Source organism: Gadus chalcogrammus, chromosome 15 (genome assembly GCF_026213295.1).
Source record: "Gadus chalcogrammus isolate NIFS_2021 chromosome 15, NIFS_Gcha_1.0, whole genome shotgun sequence".
Lineage (NCBI taxonomy): Eukaryota > Metazoa > Chordata > Actinopteri > Gadiformes > Gadidae > Gadus > Gadus chalcogrammus.
The window spans coordinates 17,717,413-17,743,746 of record NC_079426.1 but is presented as its reverse complement, the minus strand read 5'-3'; the positions used below and the strand labels follow the sequence as shown (position 1 = coordinate 17,743,746).

Sequence of the window (26,334 nt, the reverse complement as noted above, 5' to 3'; positions counted from 1 at the left end):
ATTTATTTCCAAGTTGAATCAGAGAATAAACCCCTTGAGAGGCAGCATCTCGTTTTCAAGGGGGCCCTCAGGCACAGAACATTTAGACAATGTTAAACAATCAACATAGTAGCATCAACCCACCATCCCAAATAATTGGCAACAAGAAATAAACAAATGAACAGAACTAACAATAACATGTCAAAGTCTACTTATAAACTAAAAGCGAAGGTATATACAATCCAAAACACGTGGTAGTAGTAGCAACAAGTAGATTTAAGGTGAACAAGCAAAGAAGCCTTGAAGTCATGAAAAGAAGTATGGTGCATTGTATTCTGATGGTGCTTCAAACTTAAGTTGTGATTGTCCTCGTTCTATACCCGCTGCATTTAAACCTCTGTGTAAGCGCATGGTTTTCCTCTTGTCGCCCTCTCACTAGCATGAGGCCCAACGTATTCCTGGCCCTTGGGGATGGGTCGGCCCAGCATCGCAGGTGGTACTACGAACTGGCAGTGGACCGTGTTGAGCCCTTCCTCACGGCCGAGCCCACCCACCTGCGTGTGGGCTGGGCCTGCACCGAGGGCTACAACCCCTGGCCCACCGCCGGCGAGGGCTTTGGGGGCGATGGGGTGGGAGATGACCTCTACTCCTATGGCTTCGACGGGCTCCGTCTCTGGTCAGGTGGGCGAACAGGAAGAACACAGGATGGATCCAGTTTGGGTGCCGCTGGTACAGACAGATTAAAGGTCCCATGGCATGAGAATCTCACTTTATGAGGTTTTCTAACATTAATATGAGTTCCCCTAGCCTGCCTGTGGTCCCCAAGTGGCTAAAACTTGTGTTCGGTGTAAAACGAGCACTAGGTATCCTGCTCACCTTTGAAAAAATGGAAGCTCAGGTGCGCTAATTTGGGATGTCCCAAATGTCGTCATAAGGGGCCAAGTTACTTCCCCTTTCTCTGCCTTGCCCGCCCAGAGAATGCCATGCCATGCCAATGAGACAATGGGCGACCCGCCACATTTGTGTGTGTGTGTGTGATACACACACTGTAATTCAAGTGTTGTACACTTCTTTGTTATTTGGATAACCGTTCTGCTGTTGGTGTTATGGCGCATAACACGTCGGTTCTTTGACGTCTCTGGTATTTCCACAACAAGACTGTAGTTGGGGTTATCTCAGCCATGGTTTAGAAGGAATTGAGGGAAAGGAACTTTGGCTTTGACTCCCTGAAGTACATGAACCACGACATGGAGGAGAAAGGGATTGTTGCCAGCGGGCAGCGGGCAGCGGGCAGCGGGCAGCGGGCAGCTGGCAGCAGGCGGTTCAGTCTACCTCAGATTGATGTTGGAGAACCTGAAGCATTGGTTGTGATACATAATATCATCTGGAGGCGCATACAGCTTTTGGCCGTGATAATATGCATTATATGATATAGATATCTCTGTATTATATGATATTATTAAGTTAAAGAGCTCCAGGACTGTAACGCAAGTGTTGTATACTTCTTTGTTATTTGGTTAACCGTTCTGCTGTTGGTGTTATGGCGCATAACACGTCGGACTCTCGTCTCTGGTCTTTCCACAACAAGACTCATAGTTGGGAGTCTTGTTGTGGAAAGACCACCTTCTGCCCACTGCAGAAGGTGGTGGTGCCCAAGCGCTGCCCGCTGCCGTGGCGGTGGTCCCTCGGCAGCGAGGCTCCGGCGGGAGACAATCACGGTTAACAATCGCAGGCAACAATCCCTTTCCCCTCCATGTCGTGGTTCAGTCTACTTCAGATTGATGTGGACGTGGAAGAACCAGAGACGTCGGGAGAACCTGACGCATTCGTTTGAGATTTATAATATCGTCTGGAAGCGCACACACCTTTCGGCCGTGCAATATATATTATATGATATAGATATCTATGTATAATATGATATTATTTAGATAGAGATGCAGGACTCCCGCCGGAGCACCCGGAGTGTTCTAGAATATTTACAGAACACGGCCAAAGGCTGTGTGCGCCTTGGCATTGTGATACATCCACTGTAAACAGAGCGCATGGTACCACGGCTGCAAGATGCTCAGGGCCACACCCCCACCCTCCTCCTTGACCCGCCTCTCTCCTCCTCATTTGCATTAAAGCTACAGACACCGAAACGGCGCGTTTGGGGAAAGCTCAATGTGCGACTGGCTCGTAGCGGCTGTAATTCTGCACCACAGCTGAATTTTGGGAACATCTTCAAATACTGTATAAGGGGCCCACTAATATCTATATTAAAGCATCCATAAAGTAGCATGCCATGGGACCTTTAATACAGTTTAAGGGTGAAACAAGCATTTACTGACAATGATCAACACTCACTCAAATGCTGCATTCAAGTAACATTCGCTGAAATGCTACATTCTCACACTCCATTCCACATTTGAAAAGCGTAATTTCAACGTGATATCAAAATTCAAATATGGCAAAGACACATCGAGGCTCTGGGATTTACTAACGATCATTTGCACAATGTTTAACAGTTGCCGTAACCCTCTGGACCCCCCATGGTGCACTGTGCAGGTTGTGTCAGTCGCCGGGTGAGTTCTCCCTTCCCTCACCTGCTGAGAGACGAGGACGTGGTCAGTTGCTGCCTGGACCTTGTGGCGCCCTCCATCTCCTTCCGGGTCAACGGGCTGCCCGTGCAGGGCATGCTGGAGAACTTCAACAGCGACGGCCTGATGCACCCTGTGGTCAGCTTCTCCGCTGGAGTCAAGTCAGTATGAAGGATGTGCATCCATTCCTGATTTTCTGTCTCACCCCATCTCCCCATTAGTTAGTGTGCCTGCTTTTTCAGAATGCTAATTGTAGTGATTATTATCATCAAACAAGTCATTGAAAAGAAGCTTCTATCTAAAACAACTTACTGTGCATCCTTTAAATACATGACATTAATGATCAGGGACAAGTTGGGCATCAGAGAGAGAGACTGGTATATTACAGATGTTGGGGATGAACCTATAACCCTTTGGTTAAAGTTGATCACCCTCTTGACTCATTCTTGCTCCTCTTTTACCCATCTGTGATGAAACATTGCATTGGGATGCCAATGTATTTGTATAATACGTGATTGAGTGTTTCAATACTATTATTTTGTCAATGTCATGAGCTCAAACTCCTTCTCCGTCCGGTCCGAACTCTGACCCCCAGGGTGCACTTCCTGTTCGGAGGACGGCACGGAGAGTTCCGCTTCCTGCCCCCGCCGGGTTTCGCCCCGTGCTCCGAGGCCCTGCTGCCCGGGGGGGCCAAGCTGAAGGTGGAGCCCTGCCAGCGCTACAGCCTGGACCCCGAGGACGGGGGGCGGGAGCTCCTGGGCCCCTCCATGGCCCTGCTACCGCCCACCTTCACCCCCACACCCGTGGACATCAGCAAGGTACGCATCATGGTGTGATCCCATAGGAGTGGACTGACAGTGCCATGGATCTATGTTGGAGATCAGGGCATCTTTACATGCTTTGCGCTTGTATCTTTTAAGTTGCAAAGCAAAGAGCAGTAGCCTTTCTTTGTGAATGGAGTAATGGGAAACGTTTTGTTTTAGTATTAGACTTAATAGTACAAATACAAATGTAGCTACCATAAATCACACAGTCCAGCGGTAGTAGTGCTTATATTGTTTTGTTTTATTGTAACAGCTTCTCTCAAATGATATCTATAGGTGGAATTACCTGCGCAACTGGAACACATCCGGGAAAGACTGGCTGAGAATATCCATGAACTTTGGTCAATGGACAAGATAGGACTGGGCTGGGCCTACGGATCTGTAAGAGCAATACAATTAGCAGCACTATGGAAGCAATAATGCATAGGACTACAGACCCTTCTGTCGTATCTTAACATGTTCTGGTGATGTCCATAAAGACAGCATAAAGTCAAACAGTCCAGAAACTCAGGATTGCTGTTTGGTAATAGAACTGCATTTCTCCTCCTTTCAGATCGAACGTGCACCACTTTAATTATGCAAGCCACATACTGCATGCAAAAATCTAATGTATATAGTTAATCTAATTAACCTCCCTCTCTATGTCTGTGGCCTCTTCTGCACCAACTACATTTGGTCTGCCTCGGTTTCTCAAAAACGTCAGGCTGAGGTTGTGTCTGCTGTGTTTGATCTACAGGTGAGAGATGAGGTTAAGCGTTTGGACCCCGGCCTGGTCGAGTTCCAAAAGCTTCCTGAGAAGGAGAAGAACCAGAATCTTCAGATGGCTCAGATAACAATCAAGTACATTTCAACCCTTCGTCAGAGAGTTTAAGATTCTAATCTAACTATGATGCACTACGATGCACTGTTTCTCATCGTTAAAATTATATATTTTTTGTATTTGATTTATGGATTATTTTGTAATTTGTTAGGTAGAGTTTCAATGAGATTTGGGTAGGGGATGCTCCCTCTTTGAGAGAATGTCCTCAAGACAAACACACACACACAATATTGGCATTGCCACCACGCTCAGTGCGCCAGCATTGTCTGATAAACAATATTTCACCTTAAGGACGCTCCTCGCTCTTGGATTCCACATTGGGCTGGCAGACGACCACGCTGAGAAACACCTTCAGTACATACGGCTTTCAGCAAAGTAGGTATCACAGCAGAGAACACATTGTCCATTGTCAAGGTGGCTCGCACCCTGAAACCATTTCTGTGCCAATACAGAAACTCATGAGTTAGTACTTCATATCAGCAACGGCTGACAAAAAAGGTTTCGTCATTTCGTCATTCTTGACACGAACAGCGACCGCGAACGTCTATAAACAAGAGGCAGGCAGAGGCGCTGTCATCCGTCTGTCTGGCAGCTGGGACCCAGACATATTGATTCCCTCTAATTGATTGTGATTTGTGGTTGATGTGAGGTATGAGCAGCCCAGTGGCTACCGGCCCGCCCCGCTCGACCTGAGCCAGATGGTGCTGGGCGTGGCCCTGGTGACGGCCGTGGACGCCCTGGCCCAGAACGAGCACAACGCCTGGGCCGAGCAGCTCATCGCACAGGGCTGGACCTATGGAGCTCAGCGGGTAGGCGCTGCACAACAGCACCGGAGCGCCTGCACACGTCTAGGATCAGAGTGTCATATAGTCAACAGGGCGGTAGTTGGGAAAATTGGTGAAAGCAGCGATTTTATTATGCAATTTTCAAAGGTTAGTTGTGTGGTAATCGAAGTAATTATATATATGGATCAAAACGGTTCAAATCGAGGTTACATCATCAATTTAAAGTAGTGGAAAGCACTTGTTTAAAGTGTCTGCGTGGGGGTGTGTTTAGGAGGGGAAGGCCAAGAGGAGCCCCCAGCTGGTGCCCTACGGCCTGCTAGAGGAGCAGAGCAGGGAGGCGGGCAGAGACAGTGCCCGGGAGGCGGTCTGCACCCTGCTGGCCTACGGATACAGCCTGGAGCCCCTCGCCCTGGAGCCCGGTACGTCCCCCTCCCCCCTGAGAGCCATCACCCACCACCTTTATCCCCTCAGACCCATGATGAGGCCTCTTTCATAGAGCAGACCACAGCCATCACGGTTTATCGCATGGACCCTGATGGTTGTAAGGACAATCTGAATAGCTTACTTTTTTCGATAACAAGATGGCAATTTAAGCCTAATGTATTTTAGAAAATGTATTTTGTATTGATTTAAAATAATACATTTTGAATTGAATATTGAAAGTTTAACTTTGAATAGAAATGGAAAATGCATGTTGCTAATTATATCAGCGTCATAATTCATTGTATGCATTTATTTTATAGTATATTTCATTGCATCCTTTTTTGGGCAATACTTCTTTCTTGCTTTGGTGCTGCAGCTGCTCTGAGCGACCCGTGCAGTCTGCCCTCCGCCGAGGGGGGCCGGATGTTTCGTGCCGACCAGCGCTACGCGGTGACCCAGGGCCGCTGGTACTTTGAGTTTGAGGTGCTGACGGCGGGGGCCATGAGGGTGGGCTGGGCTCGACCACAATGCTCCCCGGACCGAGAGCTGGGCTCTGACGACATGGCCTATGTCTTTGACGGCTCCACGGTGAGCTGGAGTTTTATCAGAAGTTTTATGAATGATGACTTTCAAAAGGATCCATATTGGATGCCTGCGCCATGTAACCTTCTCACTGCAGCGTGTTTAAAATAATAAAACCCATCCACCCACAGTCCACATCGGACATTATATCCTCTCTAAATCAATGTGGTACGTTGAAGAAAAATAAGAAGCAAGAAAATCCCATTCTGAAGAAAAAAGCGATTGCTGCAACGAAAAGGTTAAATGGTGCGGGTGTAAGGGCGTGGGCCGACGTCGACGAGTGTACAAAGTAAGCATCTGGGGCTTCTTCCTCCAACCCTCCAGGCCCAGTGGTACCACCAGGGGGGCGAGCCTCTGGGCTGTCCCTGGAAGAGGGGTGACGTGGTGGGCTGCCTGCTGGACACGGCCCAGCGCACCATGGTGGTCAGCCTCAACGGGGAGGCACTGCTCAACCACCTGGGCTCGGAGCTGGCCGCCAAAGACTTTGACATCGGAGACGGTGTGTGGCGGGTTTCAAACGATAATGCTTTCTGCACGCATCGATAAGTCTCTCGCCAATAGCCCTGTAGCATGCCCCTGTTTTTATGTGCTTAAAGTTTGGCTTGCTCCGGACAGCTTTGACACAGTGGTCGGATTTTGAGTGGTATAGTAGAAACTTGAATGCTAATACTCAATACTATAAATAATACTGACTTCACTGATACTGAAAAAGTTCACTGATACTACTCAAAGTTCCATATTCTTGGAATGCACCACCCATTAATATATGATGTAGACGGTGTGTAAGAGTTTAATGTCTGCTCTCCCGCTGTGTCTCTCCACTGCTCTGCTTGATTTCACTCATTCCCCTGATCCCACCTCACAGGCCTGCTGCCTGCGGTGAGCCTTGGGCTGAACCAGGCGGGGAGGCTGAACCTGGGCAGGCAGGGGGCCACGCTTCAGTGCTTTGCCCGCTGTGGCCTCAAGGAGGGCTACCAGCCCTTCGCCGACAACATGGCCAGAGAACCCCCCCTCTGGATGAGCTGGAGGCAGCCTCAATTCATCTCCGTCCTGCCCCACCACCGAGACCTGATGGTTAGTCGGCACCTTTATTGTACTTGGGTCTTTAGGAGAGGTGCTGCGGCCGCTGGACCGTCCTGCAAAACTGGGACTATTTTTATATTTTCTGTAATGCTTGCAGAGTTTTTCTCTGTTTTCGTACTGGCGTCAGTTTAAATGTTGACCGTAAAAATGTGATGCAAGTGAACGATGCCTTGCTGAAAAGATTGTGAATTCCTACATGTTCGATGAAGGCAATTAGAAATGATTATACCCTGCATTGGAATTACGTGTATTTCAACCGGTTCCTCAAGGTCACCAGAGACAATGGGAAGGCCGATGCTTCCCCAAGCCTTAAGGTGTCTCAGCGAACGATGGCGTTGTCTAACCTCGGAGGCATTGAGACGGGCTTCTACCGACTCAGCATGTCTGTCCAGACGGCTGCAGTACTCGCCAGTCCTGCAGGGGGTGCTCTCCCGGGGACCACCAGCCCGGTGTCTCCAAGTAAGTATTCCACAATTCATATTGTTTCCTATTGGTTAAAATTCCCATGCCATGCTACTTTATGGATGCTTATATATAGGTGTTAGTGGGTCCATAATACAGTATTTGAAGACCTTCAAGAAATTCAGCCTTTGTGCAGAATTACAGCCACTACGAGCCAGTCCCACAATGAGCTTTCCACAAACGTGCAGTTTTTTTGTGGCGGGTCAAGGTGAAGGGTGGGGGTGAGGCCATGAGCAGCTTGCAGCCACGGTACCATGCACTAGGGTGTACAGTGGATGTATCGCCATGGCTCGTATTCATAATATCATCCGGAGGCGCACACACCTTTTGGCCGTGTTCTGTAATATTCTAGAAAACTCTGGGTGCGGGAGTCCTGGAGCTCTATTTCTAAATAATACCATATTATACATAGATATCTATATCATAATATATATTATCACAGCCAAAAGGTGTGCGCCTCCAGATGATATTATGAATCTCAAAAGACTGCGTTGGGTTCTCTGACGTCTCTGGTTCTTCCACTTCCACATCAATCTGAAGTAGACTGAACCTCGGCATGGAGGGGAAAGGGATTGTTGCCCGCGATTGTTGACCGCGATTGTCTCCCGCCGGAGCCCCGCTGCCCGCTGCCGAGGCACCACCGCCTCGGTAGCGGGCAGCGTCGAGGCACCACCGCCTCGCGGCGATGGTGCCTCGCCGGGTGGGGCCTCGTGGTGCTAGTGCCTCACGGCGGTGGGGCCTCGTGGTGCTAGTGCCTTGCGGCGGTGGGGCCTCGTGGTGCTAGTGCCTCACGGCGGTGGGCCCTCGTGGTGCTGGGGCCTCGTGGTGCTAGTGCCTCGCGGCGGTGGGGCCTCACGGCATTGTCTCATTGGCGGGCCAAATTCTATGGGCGGGCAAGGCAGAGAAGGGGAGGTACCCCTTATGACGACGTATGGGACCAAATTCGAAATCGAATTTAGCAGGATACCTAGTGCTTGTTTTACACCTAACACAATTTCTAGCTACTGGGGGACCATAGGGAGGCTAGGGGAACTCATATTAATGTTAGAAGAACTCATAAAGTGAAATTTTCATGCTATGGGACCTTTAACATTGGAATAACATTTAGCTAGGGGCCAGTTTGGCTTGTATTGGTTGTATTATTTATGGTTCATGCAGGTTGGTTTCAACCTGTCAATACAGCGCAATACAAGTGCAATGGTTAGGTCATCCCTTTGTGTGGATTTTAGTGAAGATGGCATATAAATGACCGTTGCTTCGTTAATATGAAATCTTTTGGAATATAAATTAACTTTGCCCTTAAAGTACAGTTGTCCATATGACTTAAAAAGGGCTTCACATTGGCCTATTTTACATAAAATGTAGATTTAAAATTACCATTTGGTCTCACTGATATTTAGGCCCCATGGTATCATCATCCTCTGTTGTCTGTCCTTAACCTTAAAAAGAGGTCACAAACGATATACTGTTTAACTTAGTTTCGGTTTTCATTTTCTCAACTTTCTGGGTCTGCCCACAGGCAGGAAGGAAATGGAGGAGTTTGAGGTGGACTCAGACTTTGAGGTGCTAATGAAGTCTGCCCATGGGTTCTCTGGATCGAGGGACGAGCTGAATCAAAAGGACCAGAGCCACGACAAAACATCCAGGCTCAAGCAGCGGTAGGTTGGGAACGGAGGGTGAGCAGAAAGGAAAACACAGCGGAGAAGCCTAAGAGCCTGAGCGTGTTTGTGTGTGTGTGTGTGTGTGTGTCTATTTGTGTGTGTCTGTGTCTAAGGTATTTGTCCATGTGTCTGTGGGTATATTTGTGTGTGTGTTTGTGTGTGTCTGTTTATATGTGTGTGTGTGTGTGTGTGTGTGTGTGTGTGTGTGTGTGTGTGTGTGTGTGTGTGTGTGTGTGTGTGTGTGTGTGTGTGTGTGTGTGTGTGTGTGTGTGTGTGTGTGTGTGTGACTGGAGCGTAGGAGGTCACCAGACCTCTCTCAGAACTGGGTATACTGCATGTTGGCTAGAGTTAGAGTTGGAATGGACCTCTTTCACTTTGGTGCACTTTACTCCTGGAATAAACTGCAAAATACTTTTTGCTGCAAAACAAGATTTGTACATCTTTGTGCGCCTTCAATGGTAAACGTTTACAATGTGTAAATGTAATGTTCCAACGCTATGTGTGTATAATATTGTTATGGCATTCTCTTTGTAATCTCGCCAGCATTTAAATAGGTTCTCCCTCGATGTGTCTCAGAGACCTCAATGAGGAGTCAATAACAAACCAAAGCCTGTGTGTCCTGCAGAAGGTTCATGCTGAAGAAGAACAAACCGGACTTGGTCTGCAGCAACTCCTCCGCCCGGCTGCTGGAGGACGTGCTTGTGGAGAAGGAAAACAACGGCTGTCTGGTGCAGAGCTCAATGGTAGGAACCCTTTAAGAGAGTTTTCACTGGAACATGATGTTCTTCATTTGTTTAGTTGATATTCATTTATGAATACATTATTCATGTTCTTTGTGGTTTTCTGTTGTTAACCCTATGAGGGTATGGGGCAGGAATGACTCGTGGCTAGAGTGATAATTTCCAAGACAAAGCTAGCCCCAACCTGTTTCTAAACGAGCTGTCTCCGAATTTACTGATTAACTATTTATTTTATGCCCCTATACATTTCATTATCAACAATAAAAGATCATGAGAGATCTTCTTATACATTTTTTTCCAGTATTACTACTCAGTACGGGTGCTTCCTGGCCAGGACCCCTTCAATGTGTGGGTGGGCTGGGTGACCTCTGACTTCCACCAGCATGGGCCCACCTTCGACCCTGACAGAACCCGCACCGTGACGGTGACCTTGGGGGACGACAGCGGCAAGGTGCAGGAGAGGTCAGCATGAGCACACTTTTAATCATCAGCACGGTGATATTTGTCCAGAATTTAACAGAATTCTAGATGTCGCTGGAGGTTAGGCTTGAGCGGCAGCTATTATTTCACCCTGTCACACCTGGGTAGACAGTATATGACAGTATCTGTGAAAAAAATATATATACAAGGTGTGCTGGTGGTGATGGAAGTCATTGCAGAATGTGTGACATTTTATGGTCTACAGTGATCTCTGTCTAAAATGCAATTTTCCTCCTTGGACCAGTTTTGCTGGGTTTAAATACTGAAGACACATATAATAATGGATAGACAGGAAAAAAGGGCCCTTCTTACATATAACCGGTCCAAATCTCAGGCGTGTTCTTGTTTTTGATTAAAAAAAAACACGTAGGACTCATACTTTGAAGACTAATGATACCCAGTGTGTTTATTCACAAGAATGAATAAAACACTTTTTTATTATAAAAGTTTTATCATAATAATTCATCAAACTGATATCCAGTGTGTCACGACCACGTGCCTGTGGTGTGTGTGCTCAGCGTGAAGCGAAGTAGCTGCTACATGGTGTGTGCGGGAGAAGCCACCGGTCTGTCCCAGAGCCGGAGGAGCGCGGGCCTTGAGATCGGCTGTCTGGTCAACAGCGCCAGCGGGCTGCTCACCTTCACGTCCAGCGGAGTGGACATGGCCACTTTCTACCAGGTGGGAAGGACATGGAGCGCTCGGGGCGATATTCACCTGTTCAAAAAGCATGACACAGACCACATAGTGTCACACTACAATCTGGTTCCCCTGTTTCTGATGTTGTGCCTTAATGATGATCCATACCCCTCGTGCATATCGCCCAGGTGGAGGGAAGCACAAGGCTGTTCCCTGCCGTCTTCGTCAAGCCCACTGCCTCCCAAATGTTTCAGTTCAATCTGGGTTGTGTCAAGGTAACCACTGCTGCCAATTGATCCACTGGCTGTTATACTTTCTCTCCGTGTTTATATCTGGATGCTTTGTCTCTGTTCTCATCGCCCTGCAGAACGTGATGCCGTTGTCAGCGGGTCTCTTCCGCAGCCAGAGGACCAACACGGCTCCTCAGTGCCCTCCCAGGCTGCACGTCCAGCAGCTCTGCCCCGTCTCCTGGACCCGGGTGCCCCAGCAGACGCTGAGGGTGGAGGCGACGCGGCTGGACGCCCGCCACGGCTGGCAGGTGCAGTGCTCCGAGCCGCTGCAGGTCATGAACCTCCACATCCCGGATGAGAACAGGTTGGGAAGAGATGCCCTGTGTTTACTGTTTGGTTTAAACCTTTTTAATTCTTCTTTGTAGGAAATGAATATTAAGAGTCATGTTTTGGTTGCTCTTGCATGAGGCATCTAATCAAAACTTGGTTGCTGAATGGATTTGAACTACACATTTTAAATAACGTGGTATGAATTAACTGATGGAATATCCTACTTCCTCTCGCAAAGCCAGTGTGGTAGCAGGGAAAACCCATTTTGAAATTCTTACATCTCATCATCTGTGATTGACTGCAGCGGTCTGCCAAGGCATGCATAACAATCAGATTTTGCGGATTACAAAGAAATTTAAATGACACAAACACGTTGCAAATGATGAGCCGCTGAGAGTTGGGAGTAGAGGTGTCACGGGTCTCACGCAAATGCTGCAATGTAGTATAACATTTAAATCTGTTGTAACCTTATTATGTAGGATCAGAGTGATGTATACGTAAGGTTTAATGTTACGTCAGGGATAATGGACACCAACATTTACCCAGACACGGGTATCGTTGGTTCGTATGGTTTATTGCTTCTTCTGAGTCTAAAACATATAGGGCCCTATTTTAACGGTCTGAAACGCAAGTTAGAAGTGCCAAGCGCAAGTAGCTTTGTGGGCAGTTCTATAGCGACTCTTGCGCCCTGCGCAAATCTAAAAAGGGTTGGTCTGAAGTAGCCTAATTACCTGTAGGTGTGGTTTGGGCGTAACGTGCAATAAACCAATGAGAGTGCCAGCTCCCATCCCCTTTAAGAGCCATGAGCGCATTTGAATCTGACGAGTTGATATTTTGACAGCGCGTCTGCAGTCTCCGATGAGACGGATGCACATGCATTTCAAACTTCAAATGGCTCAGTTTATGGCCAAATAATATGGCCTAATTCACACATGAAATAAGGTTTTCTTCCACAACTTCAGAAATACTGAGTCCTCAAATAAAATTCGGCAAAGAAAACAAATGATATGATATGCGGTAACTGTGGTTCTATATAATGATACACGCAAAACATTATAAACATCGTTTCTTATCAGTATTGTATGCATTATCGTTATCGACTTGTGTTCCTAAAATATGCATGTGTCCCCCCATTAATATACATTGCCATGGACTGTATTATGCGTTACGTGTTTAGTTTGCGTGTGGTTGAACAGATGGACGCACACACGCGCGCCCGCATTCATTAATTATTTTACACATACACACATGCGCGCCCGCATTCATTCATTCTTTTTAACACTCACTCGCGGTAAAACAATGTTTTCTCACGATCAAATACTCATCAATCCTAAAAGTTATGGGCATGTACACGATGTCTGTGTCAAGAAATTATGTATTTGCTGTACGGTGTTTGCAGATTCATTGATTTAAAAGTACAACTTATTACCGCTGTATCAGCTGTTCATTCCCAAATAATTTACCAAGAATGTGTGGCTAGGTTGATGAGAGAAGCAAAGTATATGCCCAAGGTGCACAAGCAACATTATGCATGCGCCCTTAAAATAGTATCTGAACAACGCGCCACTGACTTTAAACCTGGTATTTCCTGGTTTGTGGTGCAAGTGATTTCTGAAACTGCAAAATAGCACCAGGGAACGTTTGCGCCAGAACACGCCTCCTCCTTTCGCCGAAACGCCCCTTGGAGTGCAAGATCATTCCCTAATTTACCGACGTGTGGCGGTGGAGGGACAAGAACGCTCTGCCCCAGTTGCAAACTAGCAACGACACATGCGCCAGTGAGAAAGTAAATTGCGCCGGATGCAAGATAGGGCCCTTAGCGTCCATAGCAACAGTATGTTATTCATAGCAACTCTATTATTCAGAAAAGCATATCTTGATTGGATTGCCTTGGAGATTCCTACCCATTACTCAAGGCCGACTTCGGATTCAGTATAGAATCAAACCTCTAGTAGGAATACGGGTGCAAATCTCAAATTAATTAATGGAATTGTATTTTTGGAAAACACTTACATAATAATCAATAAAGTCATCAAAATAGCCAACACAATTTTAAATCATCAACATCTTACTGATAACCCTGACCCTGTCCATAGGTGCGTGGACATCTTGGAACTGTCGGAACGTCATGACCTCCTTACCTTTCATCACCACACCCTCCTCCTCTACTGCTCCCTCTGTGCCCTTGGCAACGCCAGGGTGAGCCACGCCCTCTGCAGTTACCTGGACCAATCCCAGCTCCTCTATGCCATTCAGAATCCCTATCTCCCTGGGCCGCTGCGAACAGCCTTATATAAACTCCTCATTCAGGTAACAAGGCTTTTTTCTGTCCTCCCCCGTTTTATTATTACATTCGTTAAACAGCGAATTGTTCAATCAATAACACATTAGAGATGCTCTACTTCTCCATTGATTTAGTTTGTCCAGTGTTTTCAGTGAATCCAACAAATGAGGTGCACAACCTTTAACATAGTGGGTCTACAACCTAAAACAATGATGTTATGCCCTGCTAAGGTTTACCTCAGCTCCAGCGCCACCGCGTGCCTCATGACCAACCAGGAGTACGTCATCCCCCTGACGGAGCAGGCCAGCTCCCTCACCCTTCAACCAGGCTCTGGTACCACGGGTGCGGGCTCTTCCGGTCCACCTAGTCCCATTCCGAGCATGGCCCTCAGCACCTCCCTCAAGCCCAAGATGCTCCTCTCCTTGACCTGCTTTGTGCGTGCGAGCAACGGGATCGCGGACGCTAGCGTAGAAGGTAGCGGCGGCGGCCCCGAGCCCTCGGTCTTCACGGGCAGCCCGCGCATCCCCCTGGAGCAGCTGAAGAGCCTCACCGTGGAGCTGCTCAGCGCGGCAGTGGGGGCGGCGGGGCAGGGCGTCCGCGACCCAGAAGGGGGCAGTGTTGAGCTGCTGCTGGTGCCGCCACTCCGGCTGTTCTACAGCCTGCTGGTCATGGGGGTGTTTGGGGACGAGGATCTGGGTAAGGTGCTGGAGCTGATCGAGCCCGGGGTCTTCCGCAGGGATCCCCGTGGCGAGGAAAAGGGGACGCTTGATGACCAGGGGGGCCATGGTGGTGATGATGATGATGATGAGGATGATGATGATGACGATGATAATAATGGATTTAGGAAGGAACAGATGGGCTGCAAAGGCGGGAAGGAAAACATTCCCAAACAAGGGCTACTCAAGATGAAGCTGCCCGAAGCTGTCAAACTGGAGGTAAATGTGCATACATATCTTCCCACTTTGATCTCATAACACCTTCTTTAGGCGATATTTACTCTAGCCTTCTTTTCTTTTATTGAATCCCCAAATTTCCCATCTGGGACTCATAAAGTGTACCTTCTCTCACTTAGCTCTGAAAATCCCTACAAGAGCAAAGCTAAACATACCACATTTCCCCTGCAATTACCTCCACTAAATTACCTCTCTATCGCTCTCTCTCTCATTCTGACTGTCTATCCCTCGCACTCTCTCTCTCTCCCTCTCACTTACTATCTCTCTCACTGTTTGTCTCACGCTCTCTCTCACTCTCGCTGTTGATCACGCTGTCTATCTTTCACATTCTCTCTCACTCACTCTCGCTGTCTATCTCTCACACTGTCTATCTTTCACGTTCTCTCTCTCACTCTCGCTGTCTATCTCTCACGCTCTCTATCTTTCACACTCTCTTCCTCGTTCTCTCTCTCTCTCCCCCTCACTCTCTCTTTCTCTCTCTCTCTTTCTCTCTCTCCCTCACTCTCTCTCTCTCTCTCTCTCTCTCTCCTCTCCCTCACTCTCTCTCTCTCTCTTCTCTCTCTCTCTTTCTCTCTCTCTCCCTCACTCTCTCTCTCCCCCCCCCCCTCCCTCCCTCCCTCTCCCTCACCCTCCCTCCCCTCCAGCTGTGCCAGCTCCTGTCCTACCTGTGTGACTGCCAGGTGCGCCACAGGGTGGAGGCGGCGGCGGCCTTCTCAGAGAGCTTCGTGGGCCGGCTGCAGGAGAACCAGCGCCTGCGCTACAACCAGGTGATGGAGGCGTTTAACATGTCCGCCGCCCTCACCGCCCGCAAGACCAAGGAGTTCCGCTCCCCTCCGCTGGAGCAGGTGGGTGGACCCCTCCCTCACATGCCGATGGCATTAATATTGAATATGACATGGCAATATGATGCTATAACAATTTGCTGTTAGTGGCAGATAAAGGAGGCTATTTTGTGGAAATGGGTTTTGAGAAAATTGCAAAGCTGTTCATAACGAGCAAGATACGAACAAAGTGTTTTAATATGCTTAAACTGCAGTTTGGCTTATTATTCAAATAATTCTAAAACCGGTGTGAAATGTTGGTATCTGGTAGTATGTTGATGTTGCAATCCCTTCGTCCATTCATCCATCCATCTGTCTCTAAAACCATATGCGGTTCAGCCGAGCAGTGGCGGGGAATGTCTCTGCCTGCTCACGCCTTTCATGGCAGCACGAGGCTGGATCCGAGCCCGGCTCATTATTTTTGCTCGGACATGCGTCACCGTCCTCCCTCTCAGATGAACATGCTGCTGAGCTTCAGATCGGATCAGGACCACGACGACTGTCCCTGTCCAGAGGAGATCCAGGACCTGCTACACGACTTCCACCACCGCCTCACCACACACTGTGGTAAACCGCACGCACACTGAAGTTGTTGTTTTGTTTGTTTTGGTTTGTATCTCGTGTTTCTGCACCAATACACCACAGTAAATTGCTTGTGTGTGAAAGCTTACGGGGCAATAAAACCTGACTGATTCTGAAAAGGAAACCCAATTACCGATGCACTCTGAATGCGCAATGACCTGTTCTGCCCCGAACGATCCCAGAGGAAGCACTCACCACGGGGCTGGTTGGTATTGAAGAAGACACTTCCTATTTTGTGTGTGCCTCCTGTCCCCGGAGCAGGAATTGACACAGATGGTGATCAGGAGAGCGATGAGGGAACAGAGAGCAACATTAAAGACCGACTCGTCAGCCTGATAAGGAGGGTCATCGGCAGAAAAAAGAATTGCACAGACAGCGAGATTGAACGCAGATCAAAGTCTCCCAGTGGGTTTTAAGTTACAAGACCTTTTTATTTTCTCTTTGGGTGTGCTTGTGTGAGTTTGAGTGCTTTTGTGCATGTGTGTGTGTGTGTGTGTGTGTGCATGCGCGTTTGCAGTTTTGTTACCACTGATGGCATCATAGAAATGATGATGAAAATAACCAATGCAAAGAAATGATGTAACCAACCGCCCATCAGCATGTGCTCTTAACCCACGAGCCACAACTGTTTATTCAGGTTTGGATATCACTTATATAGCATTAATCCTAGGGTAGGCCTTTGATTTTTGAAACATCTTTACAATATGCATATACTGTTATATAGCAATTAATAAATCATATGCCTTGACCAAAAGTGATTGAATAAGCCTGTCCAATCATTTCACTCGGGAAGAATGAAATGATTGGACGGCACCCCTGTCTATCAGAGTCCTCCTCAAGGCTAGGTGGCTAGTCATGCGATTTTGGGGAGTCGCTTTGATTTAAATCAAGTCATGATTTAATTACAATCTTTTCATTATCCTAGCAAACGATTTTTTTTACAAATTGTTTGCATCATGCAAAAACATTATACTTCAATTACAGTATTCTTATCTCTTATAAATCAGCAATAAGCTCCCCCAGCTCACTCGTCTGACTGTTAGTAATCTGCAAAAAGAGCATCATTCTGTTAACTACTATTCCCACCCCCCTCCCCCCTCCAGTGTCCCTCAAGGAGCTCATCTCGGCGACGGTGGTCCTCTGGGCCCAGGAGAGCGAGGTGGGCGACCCGGCTCTGGTGAGGGCCATGTTCTCCCTGCTGCACCGCCAGTACCAGGGCCTGGCGGGCCAGATGGGAGCGCCGCTCCGCAGGGCCTACACCATCAGCCGGGCCTCGGTGGAGGACGCCGTGGGCCTGCTGGCCTCGCTGGGGCAGATCCGATCGCTGCTCAGCGTCCGCATGGGGGGCGAGGAGGAGCGGCTGATGATCCGAGGGCTCGGGTAGGTCTCAGGGACGTCTTGTGTTTCTTCCTCGCCGTGCGTCAGTGAATCTAGATTACATTTTGGCTGAATTACCCTGGAGGGTCTGCTGCTCTGCTGTCGTTATCCGAACTTCAGCGGGGCGTGCGTGCTGAACGGCGCACGTGGGGAGTGGGGTGTACTCATACCTACGGAAAACCATCAAGACAGTCAGACAATCAGAGTCACGTCCCTAGTCTGATCATAAACCGTAGTATACTACTACTACTAAGCCAGTAGAACGGACAGTAACAGCCTAGTAACAAGGCCCTGTTGTATAGTCAGCCTGCCGACATTAACTGATGCTTTCTAGAAATTGTAGCAACAAACATAGAAAACACAAAAGTGCATTGCTAGTTCAATATTCTTGTAACTTACTTCTTCACAGACTTGCATTTTTAAGCTATTAGTGTTATGTTTCTAGCTGAAGTAATATTCATAGTGATGACTAATATTCATTTCTGCACGATCAGGTGAGCTGTACGCTCATTTAATCTCATTCTAAGAGGTCTAGTGGACCAATCAGGTTGATACTACAGTGGTATAATCACATGCTTCTGTCAGGGGAGACGTTAAAGGGGACCTATTATGCTTTTCGACTTTTATGACCTATAAACGTTGTTTTAATGATTGATAGTCATGTTTAACCGTACACAAAAAACGATGTAGATTTTCGGGAAACTCTACCTCTCATCTGGGCGCTTTCAGCATTCTCTGTCAATGCTCGGTTTCGTCCTTCTCCGCCCCCTCGCCCCCCTCCTGCCAACCCAACTCCGTTGTGATTGGTTACCTTCCTTGAAGCGCGCGCGCGGGCAGATTTGACCAGGCATATGGGGGCACGGCAGGAGTGCATCTACGTAGATGATTCCCGGAAATGTGAATCGCAAACGTTGTCCCGAGTGTTTAGCGCTCTACACAGCCACCCCAGACTGTCAGCAGGGAATACGTTGAAATGCATGTACGTCATTATTTGACACTTAAGTATGGTTAAACATGACTATCAATCATTATAACAACGTTTATAGGTAATGAAAGTCGAAAAAAGCATAATAGTTCCCCTTTAATCACTTATATTGTCATCTGAGTGCCCCGACGTCACTGTTTACCTGCAGGGATATCATGAACAACAAGGTGTTCTACCAGCACCCAGACCTGATGAGGGCGCTGGGGATGCACGAGACTGTGATGGAGGTGATGGTCAACGTGCTGGGGGAGGGAGAGTCCAAGGTAAGGAGCGGTCATCATCGTCTTCATCATCGTAGAGTTCACCACATAAAGAGCTGTGACATTGCTTCACCACACCGTTCCACCATCAGAGGTCGTTAGAAAATGATCCATTGTGAAGTCACTCACAGTGGGCTATTAGCGCGCTTTAAATTAGGAGAATCTTTTCCCTTGACTTGCGTGACTAAGTCGTCGCTGATCCGCTCTAATCCCACTGATGTGAATCCTGCCTTGCTCTCCTGCCTCTCTTGGCGCGACCTCTCTCTCTCTCCCTCTCTCTCTCTCCCTTTGTCTCTCTCTTGCTCTCGCTCTCTCTCTCTTTCTCTCTCTCTCTCTCTCTCCTTGCGTTCCACCGCGATGTCACGGCAGGAGATCAGCTTCCCCAAGATGGTGGCCCACTGTTGCCGGTTCCTGTGCTACTTCTGCCGCATCAGCCGCCGCAACCAGGGCGCTCTGTTCGACCGCCTCAGCTACCTTCTGGAGAACAGCAGCGTGGGACTAGGTGAACCAGCTCCTCCTCCCCTCCTTTACTTATTCCCACTGGCTCTAACATCTCTACGGCCCACAAAGTTGCTCATAAACCTTCTCCTACAGGAGCCATTCACACTCATCGGCCACGAGCCAGGAGATAGGCTTCAGTCATCGTTACCCTTTCCAGCACTATTAAGCCTCCTTTTAAAGCTATAGAATTCCAAGGATTTATTTTAGAATTTCTGATTCTTGGTCCCTAGCCTCTCCATCCATGCGTGGAGCCACACCCCTGGACGTGGCTGCAGCCTCCGTCATGGATAACAACGAGCTGGCCCTGGCGCTACGGGAGCCCGACCTAGAGAAGGTCAACAAAGCATTATGTCTGTCCATTACGGCACCCATTGCACGCCTAACCATCCCTGGAATGAGGGATTCCCTCTTCTCATGTTTCTTCTTTGACAATTAAGGGAGTTTTCCTTTGCCCTCTAGGGGACTAGGTTAAGGGAGCTGTCCTCTGAGACTGTAACTGTGATTAAGGGTTACACACAATAGAATAGAATAGAATAGAATACTTTTATGCATGTTTATATCTGATGGGCTTTAACAAAGATTGTTGTTTGCTTTCTCCCGTTATTTTCCAGCGGGATATGTTTGACACGGTTCCCATTTGCGTGTTTGCTGTCTCAATGCGAAGTCGGGGGAGCTTGGGGGCATCTGACTACAGATGCTATCTCAGAGTAGTGTTTGAGGTTGTTTGTATACTACTGCATACGTTGCAATCTATCCAAGAAACCCGTCAGAAACATCCCCCTATCGCGCGGCCTGCTCCCCAGGTGGTCCAGTACCTGGCCGGCTGCGGGCTCCAGAGCTGTGCCATGCTCGTGTCCAAGGGCTACCCGGACCTGGGCTGGAACCCCGTGGAGGGAGAGCGCTACCTGAACTTCCTGCGCTTTGCCGTCTTCTGCAATGGTACATTTGCTACCGGCTCGTCATGATAACAATAATAAAAAAATAAATGACACGCAAGCACAATATACAAACACACAAACATACAGACATATACACAACATATAAATATATATATAAATGTATGTTTGTGTGTGTGTGTGTGTGTGTGTGTGTGTGTGTGTGTGTGTGTGTATATATATATATATATATATATATATATATATATATACACATATACACACCAGTGGCGGCTGGTGGTTTTTAAAGTGAGGGAGGAAGGACTGCGTGCTTGGTTGCCATTGGCCTGCTTGCACTGTTGGTGTATGGTGGCATAAGAATGTGAGACTCAAGTTGTATCAGGGTGTTTTGGTGAACTACAAAATAGCAGGGAGGGAGTTATGTGAATAAAATGTATACAAAGCCACCAGTGGCCTCACTGTAATTTGAGAAGGAAAGGATGCAAAGCATATTAGTCAAATCAGGCCTACTATTGATTTGTAAAAGTAAATAAAAAAATCTGGGCCTATTTTTGCCCTCACTGACTGAAGTTATTTAGCTATGTTTATTTTCAGTTACAATTGCTTGTAATGCTACCAGTAAGTCATGCGTACCTAGCAAACCATGTAGCACTCACAACACTGACGTTGCCATTACTTCTGGTGACCTTGATTTTGGGAAGTGGTCTACCTCTTTCTTTGGTCGCTAACTTAGCACTGTAACTGAATGAATGGAATGCTTTTTGTAATAAGACGTTAACAATGTCCTCCGTTTCCAATGTTTCCATTGTGCATTTAGGATCTCGCTATCGCAGATTTCACTTGCTCTGCGTCTCTCATGGCGCGTTTCCACTGCAGGGTGCGGAACGGATCGGATCGCAAAGGTGCGGGTCGGGTCGCGTTTCCACCGCCAAAAGTGGGCGTGACCCGGACTTTGCCGTACCCGTTCCGGCCCCTTTCTCGGGACTTCTCCGTTGGGGTACCGAAAACGAGACGAGACGCCTGAAAGGGTACCGGGAAATTCTAGCTACACACACCCTCCGTTGATTGGTCGACAGAATCATCACTTCCGGGTGGTGCGGGGATAAAAACAAACAAACAGTAGCCTCGGGGACGGCCCGGGTATTATTCTTTACAATTAACATGTTGCGTAAAACGCTTGCTTGGGCGAACAAGGAGGTGGAGACGTTCATCTGCATTCTTGGGGAGGAAGACGTTGTTTACGATGTTTACCTAGCTGCCGCGGCGATCGACATCCGGCCTACCACAAAGGGTACTGTCGGCAGTGGAAACGCGACCTCGGAACTGAGCTGGGCTATACCGCCCCCTCCCTACCGCACCTTTGCGATCCGATCCGTTCCGCACCCTGCAGTGGAAACGCGGCATCAGACTGAGCACCACCGCGGCAATGCAGACCGGGTTTGTTATCGACAGCGTTGCCAGATTGGGCAGATTTCCCGCCCAATGATAATTTTTCCAACCTAACATGGTTAAAAGTAGCCCATTTGGGTGGGAAATCGGACCAATCTGGCAACACTGCTCAACATCCAGGGATCCTGCTTATTGGTTCATAGCGCAGACGGATAGATTTTTGCGCGAATCAGACCCCTTAAGGTCCCACCCACTCAGAGGAGGACTTTCCTCCTCTCTCCCATTGAAACCCATGTTATTCACCGGCCGCCAGTACTTTCGGGAAAATGAATGGGAGTCAACGGAGGCTGACGGAGGACGTTCCTCCCTGAAGTAATTGTCAATAGGCGATAGGGGTTGCTAATGTCCCTTTACCCAGGGAAACGAACATTATATAGTCAAAGGCAATAATGTAGTCATATTTAAGGCCATTAATTCATTACAATAGTCTGGGCAATCTACATTTTTTATTCTCAACAATGTTAGGGAGGATCTTCCTCCCTCTCCTCAATGGAGAAGCCTCCACTGATACACACACAACGTGAGGGCTGAGTATTGTTCAAGGAGAGGTTTCAGTATATAGATATGTGTAGCAATTTACCCTGCTATATCCACTTAGCTGACTGCCACACTCGACCACGACTAGCACATCGGTTCAGTTATCAGTTATTACAGATTGTGTAGAATTGTAAGAGTCGGCATGTGTTCAGTAGCCTGGGACCCAGGCAAATTCTGAGAGCTTATTTAATTTGCTCTGACAGAATCAGTATTAGTCAATACGCGATTGAGAACTAGTCTGGCCTCATCAGGCCAGTGTTCAGTACTGGCCTTTCAGAGCTCTCTCTGAGTGTGTGTGGTTGTGGTTGGTGTAACCCGTATGCATGGAATGTTCAATGCACCACAGTGCAGCCTCACCCAGCCACAGAGTCCAAGCAGAAATGAACCATGCACTCTGTTTTTAAGCAGGCAGATCTTAGATCAAATCAATGTGACCTTGCACAAACTCACCTGCACAAAACTAACAATGGTCAAATATGAATATGGATGACTTCCAGAGATTGGATAACTTGAATAAAAAGGTAATGTAATAAGAATGTTCAGTTTAGGTCAGGTCAGTCTTGATTTTTTTTCCTACGAAAAGGGGTGTTTTGATGTAGCAGGAGGCAGGGCACAAAAAGTATTATACCTACTTACATTTCAATCAAATTATATTTAACTTCAATGTTAGATGGTAGCCTGGATTTTAGACGTCTATCCAGTTAATCTTCCATTTTGTGTGTGTGTGTGTGTGTCTGTGTGTGTGTGTGTGTGTTTTTGTGTGTGTGTGTGTGTGTGTGTGTTGTGCGCTTCTCTCCGCCACAGGGGAGAGCGTGGAGGAGAATGCCTATGTTGTGGTGAAGCTGCTGATTCGCCGGCCCGAGTGCTTTGGCCCCGCCCTGCAGGGCGAGGGGGGGGACGGCCTGCTGGTTGCTATGGAGGAAGCCATCAGGATCTCTGAGGATATCTCTATGGACGGACCCTCAACCGCCTACAGGTCCAGCACAACACTGTCAGTGATGGAAACAAGAGTGTGTGTGTGTGTGTGTGTGTGTGTGTGTGTGTGTGTGTGTGTGTGTGTGTGTGTGTGTGTGTGTGTGTGTGTGTGTGAGTGTGAGTGAGTGAGTGATGGCACAAGTGGCCTTGATGTAAGAATTGTGGGAGATCTCACATGCTGACAACGAAAGAACAAATGTCCTCACCTGTCGCTTGTCCCATTCATTACTTGGTCCCGCCGCTCTTCAGCCAATTCCCGATATTTAAGGAATACAGCATTACAGGGTTGAGCGCAGAGAGATTTAATGGTGGAGGACACAACACAGAGCACTCTGTTCGATTTCAAGTCCCATTTATGAAGCCTTTACAAGACTGTGTGTGTGTGTGTGTTAGGGATGTGTCGGTCGCGACTGATTCGTTACAAAGAACGAATCCCGAACGTGAACGACAAGAACTGGTTCCCCAAAACAAGAAGAACTGGTTCTTTGATTCTTTTTTTTTAACATCAACCAAACATATGGTCACGTAAATAAAATATACAAACGAACAGAGCTCCGTCTCCCCGCGACTCATATTGATTGAGTCTACAACTTCCTCAAAGATTCAGCCAATGAGAGGTAACAATGGTGTTGGAATGGCACCTGGGTAAACCAATGACAAGGCGGTACCGTCGAATATGCGCGCTTTCTCTCTCTGACGTATCTTGGGTCATACCATTCGACTCATATATCCCCCTACATTTTTTCGAAAATAGACTTCACCTCCATCTGTTTATTGGATAAACACATTTCCCAATCCCAGGAGTCTTTGCTCCATTCTACGTCAATTTAAGAACAAACAAAGAAATTAAACTGCAGTTCGTATTTTTTATTTATGACCATGCAAGTTCTGTAATGCCTGAACAATGAAGAATTAAATGTAAAGTAAAATAAAATTATAAATGTAAAACCATGAATGAAATATAGAGAGTAAGCAAGTGGTATAAATATTGGTGGGACGTTCGACATACTATATAGCAGGCATCTCCAAACGGCGGACTGCGGATTTGACGGTCCTATCCGGACCCACGACATATTAAAAAAAAAAAAATTATAAAAAAAAGTTTTTTTATTTTTAATTTTTTTTAAGATGTAATCTGACGTAACGAACGAATCAAAACGAACGAATCAAATAAACGAATCGTTATAGTGAACTGAACTGAAAGAACTAGTTCCCGGAAAAGAATCATTTTGCCCATCCCTAGTGTGTGTGTTTGTGTTTGCGTGCGTGCGTGCTGTGATTCTGTCAGCCAGCTCATTCAGCCTTGCTGGCTTTATTCATGCAGGATAAACGCAGCTCATTTAACATCCCATCTATAATCAACCAGATACTATGCGGTAGAACCCCCACTGCAGCGTTTGTTTCGGTGTGTCGGTCACAGGGACGCCGCGGAGGACGCCGCGGAGGACGACGGGGGAAACGATGACCTCATCCACATGGGGCACGCCATCATGACCTTCTACGCGGCACTCATTGATCTGCTGGGCCGCTGTGCGCCGGAGATGCACGTGAGATACAAGTCTGAGCAACGGAGGGAAAGCCTGGCCGCTCAATAGCCCGCTGCTGATGACTTAAGAGTTGTATTTATTGTCTAGAAGCCTAGTAGAGTGTAAAGGGGACGTGGGGGTGTAAATAGCTCCCTCGGCAGGGGTTGGGGGCAGTAATTGAAGTGGAACAGATGACCTTGTGTTTTATAAACTTTGGAGGGATGCATGGATGGACAAGCTTTCTTGATGTTTGAGCGCATGGTCGTCCCTCTAAATAGGTATGCCTGTAATGAGTGAATGAATATCCATGCCATTGTCATACGTGGAGAGCTGCTTCATTCATGAAAATGTATTCAGTATTCAGTTTATCAATAATTATATCATTTGTTTGAAGAATTTTTGAATCAAAGATTTGCAGATAAAACAAAAAGGTATGCCCTCAACCATATGACAACTGACAAAACAACTTCAATACCTCAGAACCGATAGCATGTGTTTGGGTCTCTATCCATGACATGACGACGCTCATGTTACGTTGTGCCTGTTGTGCAGCTGATCCATGCTGGGAAGGGGGAGGCCATCCGCGTGAGGTCCATCCTGCGGTCCCTGGTCCCCCTCTCTGACCTGCAGGGGGTGATCAGTATTCCCTTCCAGATCCCCTCTATGGATTCCAGTAAGATCTGTGGGCTTTGCTTTCTGGACTATCAGCACATAAATCCACCAAGGGACATTAATGGTGCCCACAAAACATACATTCTGTGGTTCACTATTTCAGTATAATGGTCTACATATGGCATACACTTACTTGATGTTAGTATACGTCAGATGTAAACCATATTAGGAACTGTATGAGGAACATACCAAGCTTTATTATCTGAAGTGATTAATGGCCAAGACTATACAGAATTCTGTTATTAATGTCTTTTTTGAACAGAATACAGAATATATAGTTTTTTCGAATCATTAATCAATGATTAAATTGATCACAAATCCAAGTGTCAAACTGCTTAAATATTATTTTTTAAATATATAACTACAACGTCCATCAAATCCCCTTATTCTGTTCAGTTTACTTTTTTTTTTCTTTTTTTCCCCCCTAGATGGCACACTGGTGGAGCCCGATCCAACTACAGTGTTCTGCCCAGACCACAAGGCTGCTATGGTCCTGTTCCTGGACCGTGTCTATGGCATCCCGGACCAGCAGCTCCTCTTCCACCTGCTCCAAGTGGGCTTCCTGCCCGACCTGCAAGCTGCTGCCTCGCTGGACACTGTGAGCAGAGAGAGGAGGAATTACCCCCACTAAATGACCCCTCTCTCTCTCTCTCTCTCTCTCTCTCTCTCTCTCTCTCTCTCTCTCTCTCTCTCTCTCTCTCTCTCTCTCTCTCTCTCTCTCTCGTTCTCTCTAACTTGCTGTCTCTCTCTGTCTATCTCGCTCTCACTGTCTATCTCGCTCTCACTGTCTATCTCTTGCTCTCTCGCGCGCTATCGCTCTCTCCTGCTCTCTCTCCTGCTCTCTCTCCCGCTCTCTCTCCCTCCCTCTCACTCTCTCTTTTATCAGAGTACTGCTTTGATAG

General features: G+C 47.4%; 1 protein-coding gene across 1 annotated transcript in view; it reads left to right on the top strand.

Annotated features, from left to right (window-relative positions):
- Nucleotides 1-26,334, top strand: part of ryr2b (ryanodine receptor 2b (cardiac)) — a 73,678-nt gene that overhangs the window by 11,237 nt on the left and 36,107 nt on the right. The window contains 32 exon segments of the mRNA XM_056609997.1: nucleotides 419-660; nucleotides 2,527-2,719; nucleotides 3,154-3,376; nucleotides 3,659-3,763; nucleotides 4,119-4,222; nucleotides 4,494-4,577; nucleotides 4,852-5,011; nucleotides 5,259-5,406; nucleotides 5,787-5,998; nucleotides 6,317-6,491; nucleotides 6,858-7,066; nucleotides 7,345-7,534; nucleotides 9,057-9,195; nucleotides 9,824-9,941; nucleotides 10,240-10,400; nucleotides 10,937-11,096; nucleotides 11,243-11,329; nucleotides 11,422-11,648; nucleotides 13,711-13,924; nucleotides 14,129-14,833; nucleotides 15,496-15,696; nucleotides 16,128-16,239; nucleotides 16,516-16,659; nucleotides 17,358-17,634; nucleotides 18,765-18,879; nucleotides 19,246-19,378; nucleotides 19,608-19,711; nucleotides 20,181-20,316; nucleotides 23,064-23,235; nucleotides 24,655-24,781; nucleotides 25,313-25,433; nucleotides 25,861-26,030. Coding sequence (XP_056465972.1) covers nucleotides 419-660; nucleotides 2,527-2,719; nucleotides 3,154-3,376; nucleotides 3,659-3,763; nucleotides 4,119-4,222; nucleotides 4,494-4,577; nucleotides 4,852-5,011; nucleotides 5,259-5,406; nucleotides 5,787-5,998; nucleotides 6,317-6,491; nucleotides 6,858-7,066; nucleotides 7,345-7,534; nucleotides 9,057-9,195; nucleotides 9,824-9,941; nucleotides 10,240-10,400; nucleotides 10,937-11,096; nucleotides 11,243-11,329; nucleotides 11,422-11,648; nucleotides 13,711-13,924; nucleotides 14,129-14,833; nucleotides 15,496-15,696; nucleotides 16,128-16,239; nucleotides 16,516-16,659; nucleotides 17,358-17,634; nucleotides 18,765-18,879; nucleotides 19,246-19,378; nucleotides 19,608-19,711; nucleotides 20,181-20,316; nucleotides 23,064-23,235; nucleotides 24,655-24,781; nucleotides 25,313-25,433; nucleotides 25,861-26,030 — 5,668 coding nt within the window.